The sequence below is a fragment of the Myripristis murdjan genome, chromosome 12 (genome assembly GCF_902150065.1).
Source record: "Myripristis murdjan chromosome 12, fMyrMur1.1, whole genome shotgun sequence".
NCBI classification, from domain to species: domain Eukaryota; kingdom Metazoa; phylum Chordata; class Actinopteri; order Holocentriformes; family Holocentridae; genus Myripristis; species Myripristis murdjan.
Window position 1 is genome coordinate 20,908,017 of NC_043991.1, and position 25,613 is coordinate 20,933,629.

Sequence of the window (25,613 nt, forward strand, 5' to 3'; positions counted from 1 at the left end):
CTATGAGGTCAACCCATCACATTAAGCAGAGGACGCTACCCTGTAATGTGGTAGCAGAGTTGACTAGACTGTGAGGGAAGGTGATAATAGAGCAAGGTCGCCCTCTAGTGTTCACTAGAGAGAAGCACAGACAGACAGTTCAACAAACACTGAACAGTGTTGCTTCAGCTGGACAAAATACAGATCAGGTGTTCTTTTAGATAGTGTCCTCATAACCTTGCAGTTAAAATACATCATAAAATATTTGCGCAGAAATGGCAGGAAAGAAAACAGCCTAATACATACGGTATATACATATACAATAACACAGTCAATAAGCTGTCATGTATAAATGTATTGTATTCATTTGCATATAGCTCATGCGCAAAGAAAGCATATGGTTAAGTAGAGTTAAAATTAGTGAGGTGAAATAGAAGCAGGCCTAATTTTAAAGGTGTTTACAGGATAATATTTATTATTGATTTTCAGTGCAATATGATACACACCTTTGGCAGCGTACTGACAGATGGTTTTAGCTGCACATGTTTAAGAGAGGAATGAGGCGAATGTCTCATGGTTTGATATGGAGTGACTGGCTGCTAATCCATGTGAGCATCTTAAATACTCTGTTAACTTCACACACATGCATCTCTGAAGTGCCACTGGGTATACTTTGTGAGATCAGCAGTTGAATGCATATCATGGAAATGTGGCAGCACTGCCACTTTTTAAGCTTTAGCAGGATGAGGACATGCTTGCTCTAATGTGAGTATGATTATAAATGTGGTGCATAATTTGAGCAGGGAGACTTGGTGTTATTCTTTTTTCAAGCTTAAATATTTCTCAAACAAATTGCCAGGGTTACAGGTTTCCATGCTTGCCACCCTTTTGCCTCTGGCCTTCCCTGAGCACACATGGTGTGTGTATGCAGGCTGTACGTACAGAATGTACCTGCACTCCCTTGGCAGTTATTGCTGAGCAGGCCTGAATCTGTCACATGTGGTCCTGAGTAGCGTGGAGATTGAGACTTTCCGCCAGCTCAGAGGCTCGGGCAGCTGTCATCAGGTCTTGCTTGTTGGCAAAGATTAGCAGCAGCAGCGCAGCATCAAGCTTTCCCTCCTCCAGCGACACCGCCAGCTCCTGGGAGGAACAGACAGAGGAGAGTATTCAGCAAAATAATCAGCAAGCTTAGTCTAACTCAGTAGAGTAAACTAAATTTTAATTTTGGCTTTAACTGCCATCAAAGTCCAGAGAACACATAAAACTCACATAGGAAGGCTGTCAAGCAATTATCTGTAATCACGACAAAATTTTACTTTATATTGTGTAATATGTAATGTCATATTGAAAATGACTCAGGCATGTTGCCTTGTAATCTGATACACATAAAAACAGTTATTTTGTTATTGCATTTCTAAAGTATATACAGATATTACAGATTGTATAACAGATTACACTTAGTCAAGGAGTTGTTTTTTGTTTGTTTGTTTTGTTTTTCATTGAATGACAGTGGTTTAGGATTCTGCAATCCAAAAGCAGACCTGCTCACAGACAATGAGCGATATGGATTACATCTCACCAGGCTCTCCTCTTCAAACCATTTCCTGTCTGAGCTGTCAATCACAAACATTGGCAAATAGTACAACCACAGATGTTAAGAAACTGATCATAAAATATTGGAATTACTGCATCACAATCAATATTAGATATTGGATTAATGTACCACTCAGAGCTGTATTATAGATATTAGCATAGATATACCTCAACAGGACTTACCAGCACATCTGTGTTCTCCAAAAAGTTTTCCAGATGGTATGGATCTTAGCAGACTCTCAAGGCCCCAGACATTCAAGCTGAAACCAGAGGACAGAATACTTTTTATACTAAAGCCCTGTGCACATTTACTTGTGAAAATAGCCTTTTATTTATCAATCTTAGTGAATAATGACATCAGGAATAATAACTGCAGCAGGGATGTAAATCCAACCTGGTGAAGAAATATCAGATTTTGGGACAAGTTACGATCAAATGATTAATCATTTACTGTCTTTCATTTTTAGGCAAAAGGCTATATTCTTTTGATTGTTGTGTGAATTTTAATGGGATTCAATTTTGTAGAACAATGGGGTCTGTCGCTTATTTTGTTCATGAATACAATCCCACAGAGGCCTGTTATTAATTAGGGAGTTCTTTGTGAAGAGATAATTACTTTTTGGTGTACTTTATGTTTTGTCCTTTTATTGACAGCTGGAATTTATTTGACAGTGGGCTACATTTTCCCTTTAGCATGAGAAAAATATTATACTAAATATTATCATCGACAAGACATACTAAATTATTCCATTTGTCAGGATTTTAAACTTGATCAGGGTCAAGTTAATATTATTTCAATCTTAATCAGGATCAAGTTAGAAATAAATAACATTTTTTTCTGTAACTAATAAACTATTTGTTTATGTGTAATGAATAACATCCTTCCCCATTGAAAAACTGTGGTGTAAAGACAACCCCGGACGCTTTCAGTGGTTATATTTGGATTTGGGATTAAAAATGGGCTTTCTCTTGTAAACCGTCCAGACTGACTGTTTTTATACAAGAGCCAGGATTGACAACAGGCACCAGGGGAATTTGGCACAGAGCGACACAGCGCCCTCTGCAGTCGAGCGGCCGCACCGCTGACCCCGCTCCACATTCTCGCTGGTGTCTTCAGACACAACAAAGAGGGACAACAAAACATGTCCGAGTACGTAACGGTTCACAAAATGAACAGGCTAGCTCGCTAACCGCACAATTAGCCACGGTCACCTACAGTCGACCTTACAGAGTCCACGATCCGATCGTCTGCTATATGTTTCCCGTCGTGCTAACGGCCAGCAACCCAGGAAGATGCCACAGAAAACACTGGGATCCATTGTAGGTCTGCTTTGCACCGGGACCTGTCTGGTGCAGGTAAGGCGCAGCCAGCGCTCACGGGGGCGGCCGGGTTCCCAGCCGAGGCCGCGGCTCTCGGCTCATAGCAGGCCTTCAGTTTAGCTTTTTTGTCCCCTCCACAAAGGAAATTGGGCACTGCTCGCTAGCTACACTTCGAGTGACGTCAGCCTCGACAGACAAGTTTTATTCGTGTTTTTGTCATGTTGAATGTTTACAAGATCAGCGACTACACGAATTGTTGTTTACACTTTGTTTTCTATTTGATCTGAGAGTGGTGAGATTAGCAGTTGCTAACCGGTACCTAGCTAACTGTCGTCTTTATCCATAGCATAAATTAGAGGTATTAGCTAGCCAAACAGGGCAGTCGACGTTAGGTTATTAGGGCTGCATGGCAGAATTGTTTTTCAGACTTGCCATCTTGTCACCAGAAGTTAGCTAGCGATAGCTAAACCCGTAACATCAGTAGAACCGTGTTACCGATATAGACCTCACGTCCAGCTATGGAGGATATTCTGACATTAGCCAGCTCCTGGATGTCCCAGCCAGTTAAGTTAATATGCGTACAAAATAGCGGAAAAACGGGCACTCGGGTGACACAAGACGAAGATTAAAATCGTTTACTGTCCTGCAGAAGTGAACCATGTCGGTATCAAGAACTTGTCGTGCCTCGTCTTGTTTACTTTTAACAGTTATGGGTCAGTGTTACTAACATTTACTCTGTCTACTTATCTGTGTGTTCAAGGCAAAAGAGTTCTGTTTTGGGGTAAACAATGAGCAGTATCGCTGTGAGATGGGGTACTGCTGCGGGGAGACGGAGTGCTGCACATACTACTACGAGCTGTGGTGTAAGTAGCCCTTGATTTAGAGGAATTACATCTGTCTGTTTATCCATTCCCAGTGGCATTTCCTTGATATGTTGCACATAATTTTTGAGTATAAAGCCATCGCAAGATGTTGATTGAATTTCTGTCATTTTATATCACTGCATTCTCTGATACATTCATGGGCACTATTTGATAGAGTACCAATCTGGCACCAAACAAAACATGATGAAGACTGAACCACCAATTACAGCATAATTAATTATGATTTGTTATTTTTTTTTTACTTACTAAATTACTGTTAAGGCACGTTTTCTCACGTTTTACAGTGTTAGCAGTTTCTGAAAAGATCAGAAGCTGTCTTCAAAGCCCTGAAAGTGTCTGAACTCTGAATACAGCCTTTAGTCAGTTCAGGTTTCAAAGTCTTAAAATGTTGCAGTTTACCTGTTTAGTGACATTTTTTCATTCTGGATGGTCTAACTGGCTTTAAAAAAAAATTGAAAAGTCTTCGAACGACCTTGATGGAATTTGTTGATTTTCTGACATTGGTGTGACTTTGACTTACATACAAAATAGATTTACTGTCAGCTGTGGCATGACAGGGGCACCAGCAATGAACCAGAAAAAAAATCCTGCAAATAATATAATTGTAACTGAATTGCTACAACTCCAAATACTCATACCAGAGCACACGATAGTGTCACCAAACTGATATAAAGGGTCCAGTTTGTGATCTTGATGATGACATCTACACTGACTTATTTATTATTTAGGGCTGTAACATGGCTGTGTAAAAATACACAAAGCAAATATTAATAAACAGCTACTGTTAATGTTGTCAGGCACAATGCTAATTTGTTTCTACATCATAGAGATTGGCTATAATTTATTGGCAAGGCAATTCCTCAGCCACCTGTAATGATAATCATTAGACTGTAGTGAACCTGTCCCTCCTCACAGGGTTCTGGCTGGTGTGGACCCTGATAATTATGCTGAGCTGCTGCTGCGCCTACCGACACCGGAGGGTAAAAATGCGTCTACAGCAGGAGCAGCGACAACGTGAAATTAGTCTCATGGCCTACCAGGGAGCTTCCAGCTCCTTCATCTCCCCTCCACCACTCAGTCTAAGTGAGTAGCCTTTTGGTGCCACTGACATTGAATGACACCTCTCAGAAATTAGTTTAACCATCCATATTCTTGTGTTGATAATAACATTATTATTACCATCAGAAAACAAATTCAACAAATTGAAGATTTTTAATGATATTAAAGTCATTAAGGTCTACCCAGCAGAATAGAAATAGAATAGATTTGTTTTATTTTCTCAGGAGACTACAGATACCCTAAAAATTTGTCTGCTGTGTTGTTAAGGCCTGCACAGCAAAATTTAAAAACCTCATTGGACTTCTGTCAAACAAAGTACAGCATTGGAGCCTGTCCAGCACAATAACAGGTTATCAGTTAAAGTGGTAGTTTGGATTTTTACATATATAGTGATGTTTGTTGGGCTATGTGAGTGTTATACATGCACCAAATTTTGTCCATTAACTCCCTCCCTGACACAAGAATGAGTGGCAATGTACTTCTCCAAAATGAATTGTAGCAGAAGTAGTCCACCATTTCAGCAGCCAGAAACGGCTGAAAAGAGAGCTGAAAGTGAAACCAAAACAAATGTGGGTGGTTGTGCATCCTTCCAAAAAAAAAAAAATTTACAAAACTGCTTTGTCACTGCTCAAAAATGTGTTTTTTCCAGTATTTATGTACTCCACTCATTTTGGTGCAGTAGACCACTGGTGAAACACTGGTTCTCACGACATGGAAGGAGTTAACAGACCAAACTTTGTGGAAGAAAGACGTTTCTTGTGCTCAGCATTCAGATGCTGTTCATATGTTTAATAAAATATTTAGAGGGAGAGCTACAGATAATGAAGTTGCACATCAGTGTTAATTGATTAATGGTTGATTAATGGCTATTTAAAATTACATGATGAAGCATATCCACAAACAGAGGCAACATGGAAATGGAGATTGTTGCCTTAGGGAACTTCTTAGTTGCCTTATGCATATCTGCCAGTGTTACAGTCTTATGGCTTTATGGCTTTATGGCTTTAGCCTTGTTGTGTAGAATGACATTTTTATCTCCTTAAATTTAAGGCGGTCTGAACTGTCAGACACAATGTTTTCTTACTTCTCCAGCAATTGGTTTTACCTTTTACATGCTTAATTCAGTATAGCTTAGTCCTGGTGAAATGTCTATTGATGACATCAGATGTAAGGGACTGTTTGAAAAGCAGGAGTGAGGGAGATACATGGGAAGAAAATTAAGGCGGCATGGGAACTATGTTTGGATTTTTTCCCTTCATAACTTAGAACAGGTCTGGTGTGTTCAGTGTACACACTAATGTCTCAAAATATACGCAGAACTCTTTTTGACTCCTCACGTAACAGCCAGTCCTTTTTTAAATGATAAATTTCAGAGGATTAAATGACTGCAGTCCAATAAATCGCCATGTAAATGTTTCTAGTTGGACACCAGCATTTACACAAATGGCACCATTCTGCAAATACTCATTGGGCTTTTAATCCCAGAGTATCAGTTTTTAAATGTTCTCATTAATGGTAAGATTAGGTTTTGAGATATGGGGCTGTTGATCCTTAGAAGGTACGGTTAAAAGTAGCTCACCCTACATTACATCAGCTATTACTAGGGCAGTTGCACAACTGCCACCCCCTCCTCCACTTGCATTATTCTAGAAGTACCTAGCTATGGAAATTCTTAATTTACATAGTCTATATCAGGCATTTAGCTGACACTCATCGAAAGACTTACAATATGTGCAAGTGTAGAATAATTGTGAATTGATAGATCGCCAAAATTATCAGCAAGCAATTGAAAGGAGTGACTGTGTGTGTGCAGTTGTGCTCTGACGGTATTCCTGTTACCATAGAGCATTTTATGTAAGAGCACAGTGCTATCTGAACAGCTGTCAATTGGCCCCTGCTACTTTTTTTGGAGGGCTTGTTTTTCCCATTTTCTGAGGGATCAAAAAATGATAATCCAGGGATTGCTGGTTGCTGGTTATCATTTAAGCATTTAACAGTTAACAGGGCTTTATGCATGGTATTGTATCATGCATACATACTGACAACTACCTTGAACTTGTCTAATAATATCAAAGTGCAAGTAAAGTTATTTGAAAATAGACTTTCATATATCACAACTGTTTTCTGTTCTTACGTTCTGCTAGCAATGGGGTTAGCAAGGGGTTAGTATTGTGTGGGAAATGATAAATCAGGGTTTCAGAGTTTGCTGGAATTTGCCAGTGACCCTGGTATGATTACATAAAAAAAAAACAAAACAAAAAAAAAACCACTGTTGAACAATATAGTTGCAAAGTGCATCTCTGTGGAACACGGCATGTGGTTTGTTTAGACGGTATCCCGCCTTTGGACTAGGAAACAACAACAATACATTGGCTCTGGCAATACAGGAAACAGCATTATTATTAGTTTTGATCACTTACAATATTCTAGCAGAACATTTTATATTTTATGGGGTCATTGGTGCAGTGACATGTGGCCCCAGTTATACTTTGTTATTGTGTTGAGGATGGATGTTAGCATATGTATTGATAGGGATGATGGAAATAAGGCTAAAACTTAGGCATTTGCTGAATTACAGGGTTTTGGAATGACTGCAAGCTTCCGGACTATGAAGAGGTGGTAGGCCATCCCCCGACACCACCGCCTCCTTATTCTGAAGTTCCCACTGAGGCTACTCCAGCACTCCCTCCACAAGCCAGCCAGTCAGAAGCTGCCGTAGTGCTACAAGCCCCGGCGGAAGAGGAGCCCCGAGGGGAACCTGAATCCTCTGGGCCATCAGGAGATCAGGAAGCAGCGTCAGCACCCAGCCAAGCACAGTGTGTAGTAGAGGATGCGGAGCCTTCTTTGTTGGCAGCAGAAGAGGATGAGGAGCTTGTTACTCGGCGCCGGCATGTGACAGGCGACTCAGGGATTGAAGTGTGTGTGTGCCAGGTGGATGTAGATGAGGGCTCAGGGCTTGAAGAGGAGAGTGACGAGGAGCAGCGGGTGTGCCAGGGTGCTGGAGGGGAGTGCTGCTCCAGGCATCAGCAGCAGACCTTCAGACATAAAGAGCGCACCCCTGAGGCACCCAGCCAGACCCCCAGCACCAGCACTGGAGACCACATGGTCTGATCTCAAGCCTACCAACCAACTAACCAGCCAACCAGTCTGGCTTTCTGCTTCACAAGGGGATAACAAGAGCTGCCGTCATCATCATCACCACCGCGGTCACTGTCTGTGTTTTAGTTGCTTTAACTGTCACATGGACCTGACTTAAAAATGATGATGATGATGATAACTAACCCTAGGCTCATGAGTACGCAAGATGAATAATTCAACATGTGGGTAATTTTTTAATATCTTTGGATGGCTCTTCTTCTTTTGCTATATGGGGCAACCAACAAACATATGTTGATGCTTTTGCTTGGAATGGGTAGTATTAGGTGAGAGACCTCCGTTTGGCAGTGAGAAGATGGAGTGGTGAGTGAATGTGACTTAAAGCAGAACTGTCTGTTTCCCCCCTAGCTCCTACTCTCCTTAACCACTGCCGTCCCTGTTCTCTTCTGTCTTGCTACTCTCCTTTGTCAGAACATTTCTGGACATCCCTCTGTCTGTTATTTTACCTCTGGTGGGACGGCCAGCTAACAGCATACCGAGTCAACAACACCCCTCCTCCCCTTTTCCCCCACAACCACTAATTAGAGGTCAGAAACAAACCTCTTCAGACCTAAGACTAAAGAATGATACTGGACAGTTCAACAGCAGCACACATTTTTGTTCTAAGGCTTTATGTGTATATATATATATATGTGTGTGCGCGTGTGTGTATGTGTGTGTGTGTGTGTGCGTGTGTGTGTGTGTGGGTGAATGTCTGTAAAATCTAGGGCACAGCTGCATGGTGATGTCAGCTCTGAGGTCATGGCAGCCAGTGTCTAGGGTCTTCTGGTGAAGTCTATGGGATGTTTTGCATCCAGAGTGGGGGAGATCATACATAACATAGCAGACTAGAGGAACAGCAAAATGTCGTCTCTTCCTGGCTCTCTAGAGCTGGTTTGAATACCACAACCTCCCCACCTCACTTAGCCTCTCTTCCCGTTTCTCTTTTTGATACCATTAATCTGGTCAGCTCAGCTCTGTGGTCAGCACTTAGCTTCACTGCGGGCTACTGAATGATCGCCTTCAGTGGGACTACACTATGCATTTGTGCGTGTACGCGATCTCTCCACTTTTGATGCATGGCTGCATCAAATTGAAGTCCATTAGCCAAAAGAGACATTGTGCCAGGGCTGTGCCACAAAATACAAAGCCTCATGGTGGCCGTGTGTTAGTTTGTGTGATTCAATGTTTAATGCCATAGTGTGTAGTGGCATCAACATCATTTTGAAGGACTGTATGCTCCTCATTCTACAGATAAGTGTGTAGTTGAGACACTCTTGGCGTATGATGATTTTGCTTTTTTTCTTTTAATTTCAAGCCCTTTTCTGCTTTAATAAATGCCACAATAACCACATTTTAATGGCAACAAAGCCCCTGAGTAGGGGATGCTAGAGTGTAACTAGTGAGTGTTGAAAGTTTTAATGCAGTATGAAAGGGTGAAGTCTTTATATAGTGTGTACATCTTCAAAGTGCCCAAGCCTCTGGTGGAATCATCCACTCATCACCAGGCTTTAATACCACTTGATTAACAAGAAAAAGCACTGGTATTTTGCATGAGGCATGATTTTCGGTGTGTTTGTGTTTGAGTAGATTAGCATTTGTTACAAGCTCAAAATAGTTGCGTAGGTTGCAGTTATTTTAATGATTTTCATATGTTGACCAGCAGTTGTGCCGCTGGCTTTACCCATATGTTTATCACATATGACACCGTGCTACAGTGGATGCACGACTGAGTACCCAGGAGTTAAAGTTGGGGATTTAACCGAGTTATAAGGATAGATGCCCTGGATCTGGTTTTGTTGTGGTGTTATGATTGTGCAAGCCATGCTGTGCTGTGTAGCTGGTTAGCTAGTGATTTCTTGGCTTACTGGGGCCCCTATAGCACTTGGCCGTGCAAGAGATTTGCTGTGGTATTTTCCATTGGCAGTAGAAAGAGGGTGCACTGTTGAGTAGAAGTGGATGGGGGCTCTGTTATGCAGTGCAGCTTGTATTAGCACAGCTGCGTATTCTATTGTGACAATTGCATGCTCCTGTGTGATGCATGTTGGTTGCTTGGTGGAAGTTATAGAGCATACTGGTAGAACAGATAGGAGAACCATAAAGGCAGAATAGATTTTTATTTGCTGCTTTTTGGTTTGAAGAGAAAAGAGGTGTGCAAATCAGTAAAAAAATTGTTTAGATAATCTCTTGATCCTGTGTGTCAAAATGAGCGCAATATTTGACTCATTTGAGTTAAACACATTGTGAAAAGGCAGTCCCTTCCAAAATCCGGTCCTTCAGGCTGTGAAACAATACAAAATTCTTTCAAACCCCAGCGCAGCAAATATATACAAATATATTACCGAGTTTAATAAAATGAATCCCTATAAGAGTTAAGATGCAAGAAAGAATACTTCTCACTTTTTACTGAAGTGGTTAGTCCTAACAGCTTATTTGAAATTGCACTGTTGTTTTAAAATCAGCCCTTAGATCAGGATTTAACCTATAAATATGTTTAAGGCTTCATAAGTGAGTTACATGCTACCAGGTATGATGAAGCTAATGACCAAGCAGCTGACTCAGAGAAGGGCTTTTGGGAAAGAATACAGTTGTGATTTGGGATTATAACAGGTTTGAGGCGGTAGTGGTAATTTTTTTGTCCCCGTGCTGCAGCAGGTGACTTGATAGGAAAGCCATAGTCAGCATGGCAGTGAAATACGTTCTGAAGATCTGTGTCACTGTGAAAATGACCACACACACGTTAGAACATAAAACTCGAGACATTTTTTTGATGAAGACACCTTAAGCTGCCTTTGCTACATCACTAGAGAGCAGATTTCTTGATCATGGAGCTGCACAATAAAAAATAGCCTCTGTGAGCGGAAATAGTTAGTTGTGCTACCTGTGTGGAAATGCCTTATTAGAGTAGATATAGTTAGTCGTTTTGTTGTGAATTTATATTGAATGGTAAGGCAGTTGTGTCTGATTTGTGTCCGTTTAACAAGCAAGTACAATGTGTGTGGCATTCCGAGGATGATTGTCTCAGAGCAGAGGAGTGCTGTGTGATCAGTAGACTAGAGCGTCTGATTTGTCATGAGAAGATCTGCTCACTTTGTCAGAAAAGGATGTGGTTTATAAACACTGTAAACCCACAACATCTAAACCATTGCGGGGGGTGGGTGGGGTGTTTTAACTTTCGAGTTTTCAGTTGAGGTGTTTTTTTTTTTGTTTTTTTTTTGCATCTGAGGTATTGTTGTGCAAAATTTAAAATACAGTGTGTCTGCTAGCTAGTTGTGGCAATGTTGGGATTTGTCCAGACCAGATATTGAGTTTGTGCTCATTATCTTTTTGTTCTGTGGATTTGGATGAAATTAGTTGTGATATGCACTGACTCAAAAGCATGTTTAAAATGAGAAAAAAATACTGCTCATTTTTTTGGTTTGTATGGTTTTGTTGTGATCCATGTTGGTTGTGTTGTTTTTAGTGGTTGGAGGCAAGAAAAAAAAAAAACAAACAAACCAACAAGAAATTGCTTTGTAACCTTTTTTGCTAAGGTGCATTTAGGCCTGTTTGTATGCATGTCGACTAATGACTATAATAAAGGGGAGGGAAGAGAGAATGGGGGTTCTTATGTGAATGAGTGGACAGGAGGCTCATAGTTTTCCCATTGCCAAACAACTACTATGCCTCCCTGGCTTTCACATTGTTTACTTAGATTAAGGGCTATATCAGTCATCCATTGTGGACAAACATCCAGCCGTTTATTCATCCAGTCAATAATTCATCTGCTCTGTACTATTCATTATAGGGCACGGTTGCAGGGATCCACTATCTAAACACAGTCAGTGTTTGGATTTGGACCTTTCATGTTATGGTCAAGCTAATATTTAATAATAGCTGATTGTATATGATCATGTATTTTCATTTTATAGGCTTTACCGTCGCCTTTTTTTTTTTTTTTTTGAAGCTCAACAGAGGTGCGTGATGCTCCCTCAAAATAAACACACACACAGAGGCTCTTAAGCCCCTCTCAGATCTGCACGAGGATGAAAAGTCCCCCCTGAGGATGGTGGTGCAGGTGTGGTCGTGACAGAAGCTTTAGCCTTGCTCCATTGACTCTCTGTGGACCATGACTCCTCTCCAGTAGCAACCAACAGTCCCACAACCAATGCTACTGTTAGTTTGTCTCAGCTGTGAGGATATCAGGCTACATCCACTCAGGCAGTACTGCTGACATCTTCATCCAGAATAATCGACCAAATTCATCCCCGTGCCACACAGATTGTTATTCTTTGCTGTGCGATTTTCATGCGGATGCTCTGTTGTATTTCCCCACTCTCAGGTTTACCTTGAACAAGCAGTGCTATCATTTTACATCCAAGTTAAAGCAGCATTTTGGACACACCAAGTCTCATAAAGCCAAAGCACTTTTGTCCTGATCACCATCTCCCATCCTTATCTGTATTTATTTCCGCATCACACATCTCTGTTGTGTATTATACTTTAACTAAACTAGGCTATGCAAAAACATAACTCACTGTTATATGCTGCGATCTCTTTCTCACCCTGTCATTTGTCTGTGGGCACCAATACAAGCAATATTACTCAGTACTTGTCACACTGCACTGTACTGTACTGTATTTTGGTTGGTTTGTGTATATGTACTTGTTTAAGAAAACATGTAAAAAAAAAAATCAAAAAATGTTTATTGCTACTTCTAGGATGTGTTTAGTATGTATGCTTCAGAGGTAAATGTGTATTTACTTCTCAGTGGATGGAGGGAGTCAAAAAGGGGCTTAAGTTGAAAAGCCATTCTAGTTCATATATTCTTTTTCCCCACCTTGTTGGCTCTTGTAAGCAACATTGTGGGTGTTTGCCTGCCTCCTTATCTGCTACAAGTTTATACTCCTGACTTATTATGGATAAACCACATTGTTAAGTTATATAAAGCTGGAGCAGAGAGCTGAATATATTGCTTTTGTTGGAAGAATTCTTATTTAATCTCTTAAGTCTTTTTTTTGTTTCCTGTGGATATTTTTTTTTTTTTTTGCCACTGTTCCAACCCTTGTGTTTGTTGCACTAATTTGGTGTGTTCGGGTGTCTCTGTTTAAACAATGGCTGTCTTTTTTTCCATCCTGATGACTTTTGACTGACTGAATATGTAACTATTGCCTTTAATCCTCAGTTATCATCAGCACCATAAATTTCTAAATTTTGATATACATATGAAAGACCTACATATTGAACACAGTCAGCTGACATTTGACCAGGAACCTTAATAGGTTGTTATAAGATTGTTTTGTGTACAGCTCAACTCGTGTAGTCCAAATGTTTTTGAAGATTTGTTGCACTCTGGACTTTAACAAAGAAACAATGTTGCGGTTATCGAGGTGTGATTGTTTCAGTAAAGCAAACTGTAAACCATATTTTTTAGCTTTTCCCTCTTTTAACCATAGATATCAGACAGATATTGGTGCCATGGTTGATTTGTGTGTGAAAAGATGTTTCTTTTTTTTTTCCTTTTTTTTTTTTTTTTTTGCCAAAATGAGGAAATACCCAAACTTGAGAAGAAAGCAGGCATCCACACAGACCATTCTGTGCTTTTTTTCCTAACACCTAGATCAAGCCAAAAAGAATAGTGTGAAAGATAAAAAAAAAAAAAAAAAAAAGACAAAAAACATTCAAGCACTGAATGATAAAAATGCTTTGGTGTAGTAAAAAGGTCTGCTGTGTACTCTTCGGGTCATCATTTGTATTTTATTTTTTTAATAAAACAAACATTGGCACTCAACTGACAGCCTCTTGTCATCTTCCTTTCATTCATTCTTGACTTCAAATCTTTCAGGGTCCTCGATTGAACCAGACAGTGCCGTGCAGGGAATCCTGGTACGGCCTGTCTGTCAATAGACCGTTTATCAGGCTTGAAAGTCAGCGCCTGTCGCGTTCAAGGGGAAATGGACTTCTATCCCATTGACTGGAGTGTTTGTGTTGCTCCACCCAGGCATGTGACACGGCCGAGATATTGATCTAGAGGAGCATCACAAGGCAGTGGGAGAGCAGCCTCAGGCATACAGCACAAATTATTGATGAGATAGGGAGTGCCTAAAGGCTATTTTTTCCATGTATCCCTTAGAAGATTAGTGTGCCTGCGTGTGTGTGATAGTGCAGATACCGAATTACAAATACAGACCTGATAGCATGTGATGGAATTAAATTAACGCAGCTTTTTGTTTCTCACTAAAAAAAGTATGTAATCATGAATGTGATCAGTGCATCATTTGTCAGAGTACTTTAAAAAAAGGTGATTTATGATGGTTTAATGAGTAGGATTTTTCATTGTGGTTTGTAAACATAACATTCAAAGTTGACCGAGGTTAGGTGGGCTAACCTCTGGCAGCGAGATTTAATTTCCTAGGATGGTGAGAGAATGCAACAATGCCTAAAATGTAACATCGCTGTCTCAGGAAAATTGGCCCATTCAGCATCTACCTGTCTAACAAAACAGGCCAACACTACGTCCCTCTTCATCGTCATCCTCTCCCTCAGTGCTCACCAGCAGGTGAAAGCCAACCCCAGATTCACTCTCATTGATTATGGAACAAACTTTGTCTTCTTGGTGTTTCCCTTCCCTGTATTTCCTTTTTTCCACAGTCCACATCTGTGATTTTGATAGCTTCCTACTGGATGTCGTGCTATCAATCTGGCACTGCGGACTGTGATTGGCTGGGAGCTACACACCCACTGCCCAATGGCTGATGCCCAGAAAAGTCCCGAGCTCAGCAAAACAAGAAAATCCAGGCAGAGGGCAGCGTCTCTGCAGATACACACACCAACACACACTCCTAGTGGGTCACAAGTGATGATTGAGAGGGATTATTGTCTACATTGTTTTTTCACAAACATCCTACTCATTCTGCCCTTAACTCTGTTTCTGCATTGCATTTGTGGAAGTTGTATCCTACATCTTGGCTCAACTTTAAACAAAGTAATGCAGATACAACCTGGACCGGTTGCAGTTTCCTGCAAAGTTATGTTACTGCCATATTTATCCCTAAACAAATACCCAAGGGTCAAAGGAAGGGGTTTTTGATCTTTAATGATGCAAATTGTTCAGAACATACACAAATAGGAAATGGGCGTCATTTGTAAGTCACTGAATGGACACAAGAGGCACAAATAAATACGCGACACCTCGACGAGGTAACAAACAACATAAATAGGATATAAATCAGGTAGGAGGTTGTCAAAGTGGTTGCTGCACATGTAGAATATAGCTACCACATTTACTGTCTGGAGGAAGAAGTCCTCCCACGCTTGCACAATGGAAAACAAAGCTCTCCATCTAGATGTATATGATGCTGACAGTGGCTTGGGAACATTTCCAGAACGCGTAGTAGAAAAGTGGATCGAGTCAACAACAGCTGGCCAGTCTTTCACCATCTGTATGTGAGGCTCAACCCTAGATTGGAAAGGAGACAGCTTGAGGTCAAGCCAGTGTTTTTGTGCTGACAGAGGATTCATCCCGCTGCTGAGACTTCTGACACATTCAAGACAAAAACAAGAGGCAGTGTTTTAACATAACGAGAAAGCACAAGCGGAACACAGCCAGTTGTGGTTTAAGGTGCGTAGAAAAAAAAAATACGTTGAGCAATATAGGGAGGGAAAATGATGGCTTGTTTCAGTTCTCTGCCTCAGGAAAATCAACCTGACTGAAGTTAAATTTTCTCACACATATTATGATGCATAAATTCATTTTGTTCCAATCTGGATTTGTGCTAAAAAAAAACTGATTTAGTTTTACATACCACATGAAATTTTAAAAAACAAAGGAACAAAAAAGGGATAAATCATGATGAACGTATTCTGAGAGATATAAAAAAGTAACATCAAACTTATGAAATATTTTACTTGGGCACCTAAACTTGCTTTATCAGTACATGCACCAATGGGACAGAGGGCAGTTTTTCCAATGCTTCCACACAAACCAAAAGCAAAACACAACAAAAAAACAGTGCGCCTACTTTAGACAAAACCAGTGATAATTCCAAGTGATTCTTCAAAACAAAATAACCCCGAGGTACTTCATGCATACTACAGCAACTACATGACAGCATATATACAGAGTCAGAATTATTGCATTAGGATGCTTTTTCTTTTACAGATGATTCTTTTGTCATTTCTGCTTTATCCGATTGTGATAGCTGAGAGAGACAAGGGGGGGTCGACATGCAGCTGAGAACTCGGTCCGGAATCTAATCCTGCCCGCTGTGACACAGACCTGGCCTTCATACACGGCACCCGCTCTACAAGGTGGGCCACCAGTGTTCCCCTGAGATGCTTTTTCTAACGCAAATCACAGATGCATCGTCCAGTTGATTAAGAGCCAACTGGGCTTGGTGCTGTATGGTTAGGGAATAACAACATGCCCCTACTGACGTTTCAAAAGTGTACAATTTAGATTAAAAAAATGACATTTTATATATTTCTAGAATCACAATACCAACATTAGTGAAAACCATAATCTCTTACATATGAGCCAAAACAGACATTTCAGAATTCTATTTCAGCAATAAATAAATTACAAAAAAAAAAAAAAAGCCTGGCTTCGTACGCCTATGAGGTCATATCACATACTGTACATTCACTGCACAGCTACAAGTACAGTGGTGAAAATGCTCAAGGCCTAGTTGGTGCGAGGCAAGCAGGGGCAAAGAGCAAACTCTAAAATCAAAACTCTCCTTGCCGCCTCATGACAGCCGATGGCGAGGCTCAGGTGTGGCTTTTTGTAGCATGGTGATGCGTCTCCTCTGTCACGATGGTGTTGTCCGTAGCAAAAAACAACCTATTGGGTTACGTTGGCCGACAACTAGTGTCTCAGGTTAATCTCAGTGCAGCCGGGTCGGCAGACCGCAGCGCTAGTGGTGATGATGGAGGGAGGGCTCTCCCTCTTTTGGCCTCCTCTCCTCAGTAGAAGCGCTTGCGTCGGTTCTCGCTCCAGTGGCTGTACACCACCAGGCCCACCACGATGAGGAGGAAACAGCCCAGCATGGAGAAGAGCACCGTGAAGAAAATAGCCACCCCGCTCATCCCTTCCTCACTCTGACCCACTGGAGCAGAGAGACACAGGCAATGAAAAAAAAATTATGTTAAAATGTAGTAGGCAAGTTATTAAATAGTTCTCTGACACCTAACCATTCTTTATCAGTACATGCACAAATGAGATAGAAATATATTATAATATAAATAAATATATTTATTTATGTTATGTATTTATTATGACTATTATTATAATTTCTACTGTAATATAATATTTATATTATATCATAATAAATACAAATAAATAATTTTTGTGCTTTTTGGCGCTTTTTTGTACACAGTGATGTTTGGGCATGTCTTACCTCGGAGCAAGTCTATGTTATCTACACTGGGGATGGTTATTTCTTCTTCCGCCTCCTCTTCCTCCTTTTGAGTCCGCAGCACAGTCAGTTGGTAGAGTTTCAGGGAAATGATGTCATGATTATCTGCAAATCAGCAATTGAAAAGACTGTTATGTGTGTGTGTGTGTATACCTGGTGTATTCACAACTAAATACTACATTCATAGATCAAAACAAAAGAGTGACATTTCTACTTTTGTGTGCACTTTTTTTAAGGTGATTCAAAAATTTAAACAAAATGACCGCTCTACTTATTAAGATACTCCATCTTTCAGTTAGCATTCTGATCATTTATTGCAAATGCCAAGCCTACAAAAGGAGCTTTTCTGGACAGGCCTTTACCTGAGAGGTCTCCTGTGATGGCTGAGGCCCCAAAGTAGTAGCCTTGGGGCAGCCGCACGCCGGGTATGTCCAGGCAGTCCCTCCACTCGTGCTGCCCCTCTATATCGATCATCACCTGGTGATGAGAGTCAGTCAGGGAGCTGCAATGACTTTTATGACAAATACCCAAATTCTACTCATAACAGGTTGGACAGTGGAGGACATGAGGAAAGCTCTGTGAGATGGAAGAGTGTGCCTCTTACTGTGAGCCTACGTCGGACGTATCTGATGAAGAGGAAGGTGTCGTGCTTGAGGTTTCGCACCATGGCGTTGCAGCCGCCTAACTCAGTGGGCCGACCATCCCGCTCGTGGTCGTAGCTGATGCTGCCGTTCCCCACCATGGCCAGGACAAACGGGAAAATCCTCTTGTGGTCAAAAGAGGGAGGGACACAGAGAGAAAACGTCTGGATTTAAAAAGACCCTGGGCGTACACCGTCGTGGCACTGACAACTGCCCCTCAGGCCTGGAAGCATGCACAACTATTCTGGCAAGAAGAACCAGACATATCAAGATAATTCTTCACAACAATTACAAGAAATATATTTCTCGAATGTGATGTCAGAATGATGTCAAAACGCATGCAGTACCCCCAGTCAACAGGATGGACGCTCAACCACAATTTAAGAAAAAGATCATAAGCAAGGGCTGAACAATTAATCGAAATATTATTGAAACGGCAACATGGCCAAATGCAATGTCCAAATCACAGAGGCTGTATTGTGGTGGTATTGTGGTGCTACAGAGATGCCCTGGCCTATAAATTACATTGTAAGAAAATGTATTTGCCCCCACACACACACTTATTCCCCTAGCTGCTAGTTAGCACCGTGTCACAGCCATAATGCAGCGCCATGAGAAAGCTTAGGCTGTGTGGGATGAGGTGTTCAGGGTGGGCGCTCAGGGCAGCATGCTCAGGGACTGATGGAAGGTGCACAAGGAGGGTGGACTGGGCTCAGCTATTCGTATGCACTTTAGATGGCTTACCTGTGTGCGAGGGGTATATCTCTTCTTCTGTGCCTGTCTCCGTACGGTAGCACAAGAGTACAGAAACACAGGCGTTTACAAAAATCTGCAACAGCACTGACCCACGGCCGCTCACAACATCTCATGAACAATAAGATTCTGCCTTGGACGAGCAAAAAGCTGTGCAAGGCCACGGGCTGACTGAACGAGTCATTCTGAGAGCAAACTGCTGGTTGAGGTTATGATGACGTTGATTTGACAGGATGCGGCGAAGCTGAAAACGAAAGTGCAAGCCTACGCAAGCTGCCGCTACATTCTAATGACAAAGATATGTAATCCTTCAAGCATTACATCGATGTGTATCATGTGGAATAAATGTAAGTAAATTCACAACAAAGCTGCCACTAATTGTCAGAAACAAGTTAACATTGCTTTTAATCACAACTTGCACATTAATTATTTATTCAGACTTGCCTTTGAATGACAAAATCTAAATTTTGTCATTGTCATGTCAAATTTTTGTCTTTAATAGCTTTTTGGTGAAGTTTTATAAAGAATTCAGTCATATTTTGATGGCATGTACTAATACAGAAGATTACATAAAATAAATAAGCATTTTGAGGAGTCTTACTGCGGCATACCTCTAAGTGCTTCTCCTCATTGGGATATGTGTCCACAAACACACCCAAACCAGTGAAGTTGTCCATATTTCCAAATACAGGGCCTGTAATGGCATATAATCCAACTCTGTCAACAACATGAATGAACAAGTTTCTTATTGCATAACTCATCTCCTGTGGTATTTACCTTTCTGCATGCGTTCTTTGGTGTACCAGATGGCCAGTCCGTCACCGTTCAGGTTCTTCTTTCCTTGCCCGTGAATCTTAAAATGCACCTGCATCTCCCAGTCTTTCAGATGGCATGGCTAGACACACAAATACTTGAATAAGGCGACTGCACTAGATCACATTTGGCCCGATCTATTTTAGTTTAAGAGAGGATGAAGACTTGCAGAAATGCTGTAATTTCACAAAATGTTGAAAAAGTAATCTTGTGATGAGTGGGTTGCTGTTTTGAATCACCGGTGCAGCTAGGAACTGGGTGCTCACTCAGTAACTACCACTGAAGAGCCCTTGAGCAAGGTATTTAGTCCCATAATGTTTACACTGAGTAAGACTTTAGGTGAATGCCCACTGGTTGTTACCTCAACAACATCCACTCTTCCTGCAGTCCACGTTAAAATATAAATAAAATCTGAAAATACTTACATTTACACTGCACATGCGTAATGCAATTACCCTCCATTAAAACCTTATCACTATGACACTGTATATAATAAAACAAAATTTAGTCAAAACCAAACATACCATTCATGAAAAATTAAACAGAGAAAAACATGCTACAAGCTTGTATAAGTTTTATTGGCTAAATTGTTGATTTCACAAAACTCTTAACTTAAACATAATAATTAATAATGAAGACATATTCAAAGGGCTATTTGCAGGGCTGACATCATCAATAACCCCGTTGCCTCTTGACATCCCGTTTTTTTTTTTTTTTTTTTACTAGATACTAGATTATTCCAAATGACAGATGGCTCTTTTCGGTGCATTGGTCCTAGTTTGAGATGCTGAAATGTGACGCCTCCACCCAAGTCCACATGCCACTGGCTGTTACCGCATGCATAAGTTCACTAACCTCATCTTTTAAAGGTTTGCAAAGTTTCTACAGGTTTTGTCATTTATCTTCATACAGGGGATTTGAATACAGCATAAAAAAACATGGAAGTGCTGAAACTGTATTATAGCTTTGATAGAAGTCCCAGTGGCTCAGTACTCACAATGCGGCTCCATACTGCCCCCTGCCTGCTCTGCATGTCAGGTGTAAGGCGCACCTGCTCTGTGGTTACCATGGAGTCCCCCATCAGTTCCCAGTGGGAGGAGCCTGAGGATCCCACACCTGAGTACACAAACAGCACCATCACCACCACCACCACCATCATCATCATCATCATCATCATCATCAATAAAGAAAACAGAAATGAAAAGAGCACAAAGATCTGTAGTCAACTCAGCTGCCACAACACAGCTGAAACCATCTGTAAAAGGATCAAGGCGATGCAAGACGTACTAATTTTAAAAAATCGAAGCAAAGAGCACAAGCCGTGTAAGTTATTTAACCGTTTAACGTGGTGTGTTATTCTAAAAACACCTGTCTCTCCCCCCTCAGGAGCAGTGTTGCTGTGTTGGGATATGAGGGCTGCGATACCTTGATAAGGCTTCGTTAGAGAAAACTCCCGCTTCAGAAACTCCTCCATTTCATGATCATCTTCGGCAAAACACCGGCCTAGACTACAAATAACCAAAGCTAACGTGCAGTACGATTTGAACGTCATTGTCCGCCGTGTAAGAATAAAACTAAACAGTAATTTGGAGCCCTTGTAATTGTTGCTTATGGCGGCGGCCATCGTTGGGCAAAAACTCCTCCCCGTAGCCGTCGCGGTGCTTCCCGTTGGTTGAGGGTGTTGCATGGCTTTCCGCCATTCGTCCACTTTTCTGTCAATCATAACGCACGGTTTTTATTGGCTGCGGCTCGCGGTTCTTCGGGTGGGGGAGGAAAGGGAGTGGGGGATAATGCATGTACTGAAAATCAATCAACTGATTTTAACAGGCACAGCAGCCAGCCATCACTTTTTCAGCCTGATCCAGTGGATGATATTTACTGACATTTGTTTCTTGAATATTTTCCGTTATGCAAACATATGTGACAATCATCAATCACTTATTAAAATCTGCTTTTATTGAATTTTATGTTATTCTTATATTCTAATAACATCCTTGTATTCTCTGTGTTGTGGTGCCTTCCTCTTTTTTACTGAATATTTCATCAGCTTTGCTTTGATTGCAAGCTAATGCTGTCTATCGTAGTTACCATGTCACAAACCTAAAATCTAGAGAGCTAGTCCATCCTTGTAATATTCAAAATAACTCTCTGAACTCAGATCAGAGGTCTGGTATCAACTAGGCTACTCATTTTACTCTGATGATTACTTCTAATGTACTTGTAATTCGAGGTGTTTATATCTGCAGCTACCTGTAAAGTGTAGAATTTATACTTGTGAATAGCCTTGTCTCGAGTTTTTGAATCGCATAGTCTGAGGCATATTCTGCACAAAGCAAACTAGGAACTGGGTTATCCTGGAGTGTAAGGACTTAAACTCCAATTAATCCAAAAAGCAGGATTTTGATAAGATAGTATCTAGGGTGATGTATCCATCGCCCTATAGCATAGGGCCTATGCTATCTAGAACTGCTCTCAAGATGCCACTCACCTTGTGTCACAGTGATGGCCAGTTTAGCAGTGCAAAGCTCTAAATGAGATCTCAGTGTCCGATCTCAGTGTTAGGAATTCAGGGACACATAGTCAAGTTATAAAAGCTATTTTAAATAATTATGAAAAATAGTGATAAGGTCATTGTTTTAGGAAGTACATTAATGAAGGAGAGTGTTCGCATACCTAAGAGTACTTCCCACTCTGGAAGGTGCATAAGATAAAAACCAAGCAGAGAAAACAGAAAGATCCCACACACTGTCTATACATGCAGAAGAGACTTTGCTGCAATATTTTTGTCAGTCAGAACTTCAGGCTTAAGACTGCAAAAGTGTCTTTTCAAGTGTAGACAGTTCAGTGGGATCTTGCTGTTTTTCCAGAATATACAATAAGAAATTGTTATGAAAAGCTGGATATGCCTTATATTAATACAGAAATAAATAAATTAATTAATTAATATTAATTAATCATTTCATTACAATGCATAAGTAACTTTAAACATAAATAAAAGGGAAAATTAAAAAGGGCAATAAATAAATAGAGGAACTGATACAAAGGTACAGTAAATACATACAGACGCAAACCAATACAGAAATCTCAATTTATGGCACATTTTATCAATTAATTAATGCCTACATGTATTATTATTATTATTATTATTATTATTATTATTATTATTGTTATTGTTATTGTTGTACACTTAGGGTTCCAGCCCTGAATGTTCTCTCAAAAGCCCCGAATCTTTTAGCTTTAGTCGGGTGGCTCACCAACCCTAACCCTAACCCTTTCTGAGGAGGTAGTAGGCTCATGTCTTAAGCTAGATACTTTACATCATATGAAACTACATGACCTAAAGAATCCACTGATGCCAAGTATGCCATACAAGGTTGTTGGTAAACTTAGGCTAAATTTTGGTGAGGAAAAAACTGGCATGGCCATTTCCAAAGGGTCCCTTGAACTCTGACCTCAAAATATCTGAATGAAAATGGATTGTATGGGCACCCATGGGTCTCCCCTTTGAAGACATGCCCACCTTAATCTAATCCCATGCAGTTTGGGCTACAAGCCATGCAGGTTTTTGCATGCAGTACAGATTCTTTTGGCCCTTTTGTAAAATGGTGTATTTCTGCACACTGGGGCCTAAACAGTCTTGGAGGTGCATAAACTGTGTTTGACTGGAAAGCTGAGACTCTTGTGGATTCAATGAGCCCAGCTTTATTCATGTGTGATGATGTAAGCCTCCACAGTAGTCATTTCATTGTAGAGAGACCATTTAAAAAAAAAATTGACATCATGAAACTTTACAGCCACAAACTAGAGACCTAGGGCATTCAGAGGATGTATGGTTTTCTAGGCATAATAACAATCAGAGGGAGTTCTGAGCAGTTTCCAGAACATAATGTGAAGATGAGTCATCCTCAACCTTTGTTGTGTTATAGTTTCAGAATGAGTTGGAGATCAACATACAAAAAATGATGTCATCTCTACAGGATGATATTTCTCCCTGGGCAACTATTCTTTTTTCCCCATTCAGATTTTTAGGTATTCTAGTATCTCAAATGGCATGAAAAATATTACATATAGCTGTCATAACTGAGGAAAAAATATCCCCAGGGGAGCATCCTTCAGGACCTCCCTTTGTTTGGGCTAAGCCCTGAATGTTTACAATGTCTGGCCTAGCCCCTGTAAGTATAGCCTGTGATTAAAGGGCCAACGCTGAGCAGAGGAGCACTGTTCTCTTGTCTGGCATGTCTGTACAATTATATGTTGCTAGTTCATGTCGTCTTTGGCATTGGAAGTAGACATCTTCTTTGGTTAAAAAAAAAAAGGAGAAAGGTTGCATTTGTACGGAAGCCCTAAAGTACGGAAGCCCTAAAGGGCCATACATACATATATTTTATTTCCTCCGTTTTCTCGTGATAACGAGATAATTTTCCTCCGTTTTCCCGTGATAACGAGATAAATTTCCTCCGTTTTCTCGTGATAACGAGATAATTTTCCTCCGTTTTCTCGTGATAACGAGAAATTTTCCCTCCGTTTTGAATGAATGAATGAAACGTGATAGGCCTGAGATTTCCATCATACGTGACATGTCATGCTGACTGACGTCTCCTTGGACACATAAAGCAGGGGTCACCAATCACGTGCCATGGAGGGCCGAGAGGCTGCAGGTTTTCATTCCAACCAAGACCTCCACCAGGCGATTTCACTGATCACCTGGAGCTAATCAGTGAAATCACCTGGTGGAGGTCTTGGTTGGAATGAAAACCTGCAGCCTCTCGGCCCTGCATGGCACGTGATTGGTGACCCCTGACATAAAGCATAAAGCTATTTCAGCCTGTGTCAGGCCTTGATTGAACAGATAAGTGATGCAGTGATCAATACTCTCCTGCTCCTCTGACATTGCTACACTGACTGATGTTTCCTGCAATAATTTAATAAGACAATCGCTTTGTTTTCTCGAGATCTCGATTTAATTATCTCGTTATCACGAGAAAACGGAGGAAAATTATCTCGTTATCACGAGAAAACGGAGGAAATTTATCTCGTTATCACGGGAAAACGGAGGAAAATTATCTCGTTATCACGAGAAAACGGAGGAAATAAAAATATTTATGTATGGCCCTTTAGGGCTTCCGTACTAAAGGGCCATACATAAATATTTTTATTTCCTCCGTTTTCTCGTGATAACGAGATAATTTTCCTCCGTTTTCCCGTGATAACGAGATAAATTTCCTCCGTTTTCTCGTGATAACGAGATAATTTTCCTCCGTTTTCTCGTGATAACGAGATAATTAAATCGAGATCTCGAGAAAACAAAGCGATTGTCTTATTAAATTATTGCAGGAAACATCAGTCAGTGTACCAATGTCAGAGGAGCAGGAGAGTATTGATCACTGCATCACTTATCTGTTCAATCAAGGCCTGACACAGGCTGAAATAGCTTTATGCTTTATGTCAGGGGTCACCAATCACGTGCCATGCAGGGCCGAGAGGCTGCAGGTTTTCATTCCAACCAAGACCTCCACCAGGTGATTTCACTGATTAGCTCCAGGTGATCAGTGAAATCACCTGGTGGAGGTCTTGGTTGGAATGAAAACCTGCAGCCTCTCGGCCCTCCATGGCACGTGATTGGTGACCCCTGCTTTATGTGTCCAAGGAGACGTCAGTCAGCATGACATGTCACGTATGATGGAAATCTCAGGCCTATCACGTTTCATTCATTCATTCAAAACGGAGGGAAAATATCTCGTTATCACGAGAAAACGGAGGAAATTTATCTCGTTATCACGGGAAAACGGAGGAAAATTATCTCGTTATCACGAGAAAACGGAGGAATTATCTCGTTATCACGAGAAAACGGAGGAAAATTATCTCGTTATCACGAGAAAACGGAGGAAATTTATCTCGTTATCACGGGAAAACGGAGGAAAATTATCTCGTTATCACGAGAAAACGGAGGAATTATCTCGTTATCACGAGAAAACGGAGGAAATAAAATGTATTTATGTATGGCCCTTTAGTACGGAAGCCCTAAAGGGCCATACATAAAT

General features: G+C 40.8%; 2 protein-coding genes across 4 annotated transcripts; one reads left to right on the forward strand and one right to left on the reverse strand.

Moving 5' to 3' along the window:
- The first annotated feature begins 2,654 nt into the window (after positions 1–2,654).
- Positions 2,655–23,440, forward strand: wbp1 (WW domain binding protein 1). Of its 2 annotated transcripts, XR_003929167.1 has the most exons (5): positions 2,655–2,928; positions 3,653–3,755; positions 4,692–4,859; positions 7,414–9,914; positions 23,430–23,440. XR_003929167.1 is itself a non-coding variant. In XM_030066155.1 (4 exons), the coding sequence occupies exons 1-4, from the start codon at positions 2,866–2,868 to the stop codon at positions 7,944–7,946; spliced, it is 867 nt and encodes a 288-aa protein (XP_029922015.1). In that variant the 5' UTR covers positions 2,655–2,865; the 3' UTR covers positions 7,947–10,816. The 2 variants fall into 2 exon arrangements, 1 of the variants encoding a protein (XP_029922015.1); XM_030066155.1 differs by lacking the exon at positions 23,430–23,440 and having other exon boundaries at positions 7,414–10,816.
- Positions 15,026–21,204, reverse strand: lman2la (lectin, mannose-binding 2-like a). Of its 2 annotated transcripts, XM_030066153.1 has the most exons (9): positions 20,998–21,204; positions 20,570–20,688; positions 19,537–19,654; positions 19,371–19,453; positions 18,751–18,783; positions 17,970–18,131; positions 17,728–17,842; positions 17,348–17,470; positions 15,026–17,056 (listed from the first exon to the last, which is right to left on the reverse strand). In XM_030066153.1, exons 1-9 carry the CDS (start codon positions 21,194–21,196, stop codon positions 16,914–16,916), a joined length of 1,095 nt encoding a protein of 364 aa, XP_029922013.1. In that variant the 5' UTR covers positions 21,197–21,204; the 3' UTR covers positions 15,026–16,913. The 2 variants fall into 2 exon arrangements, with proteins under 2 accessions (XP_029922013.1, XP_029922014.1); XM_030066154.1 differs by lacking the exon at positions 18,751–18,783.
- Positions 23,441–25,613: the final 2,173 nt, after the last annotated feature.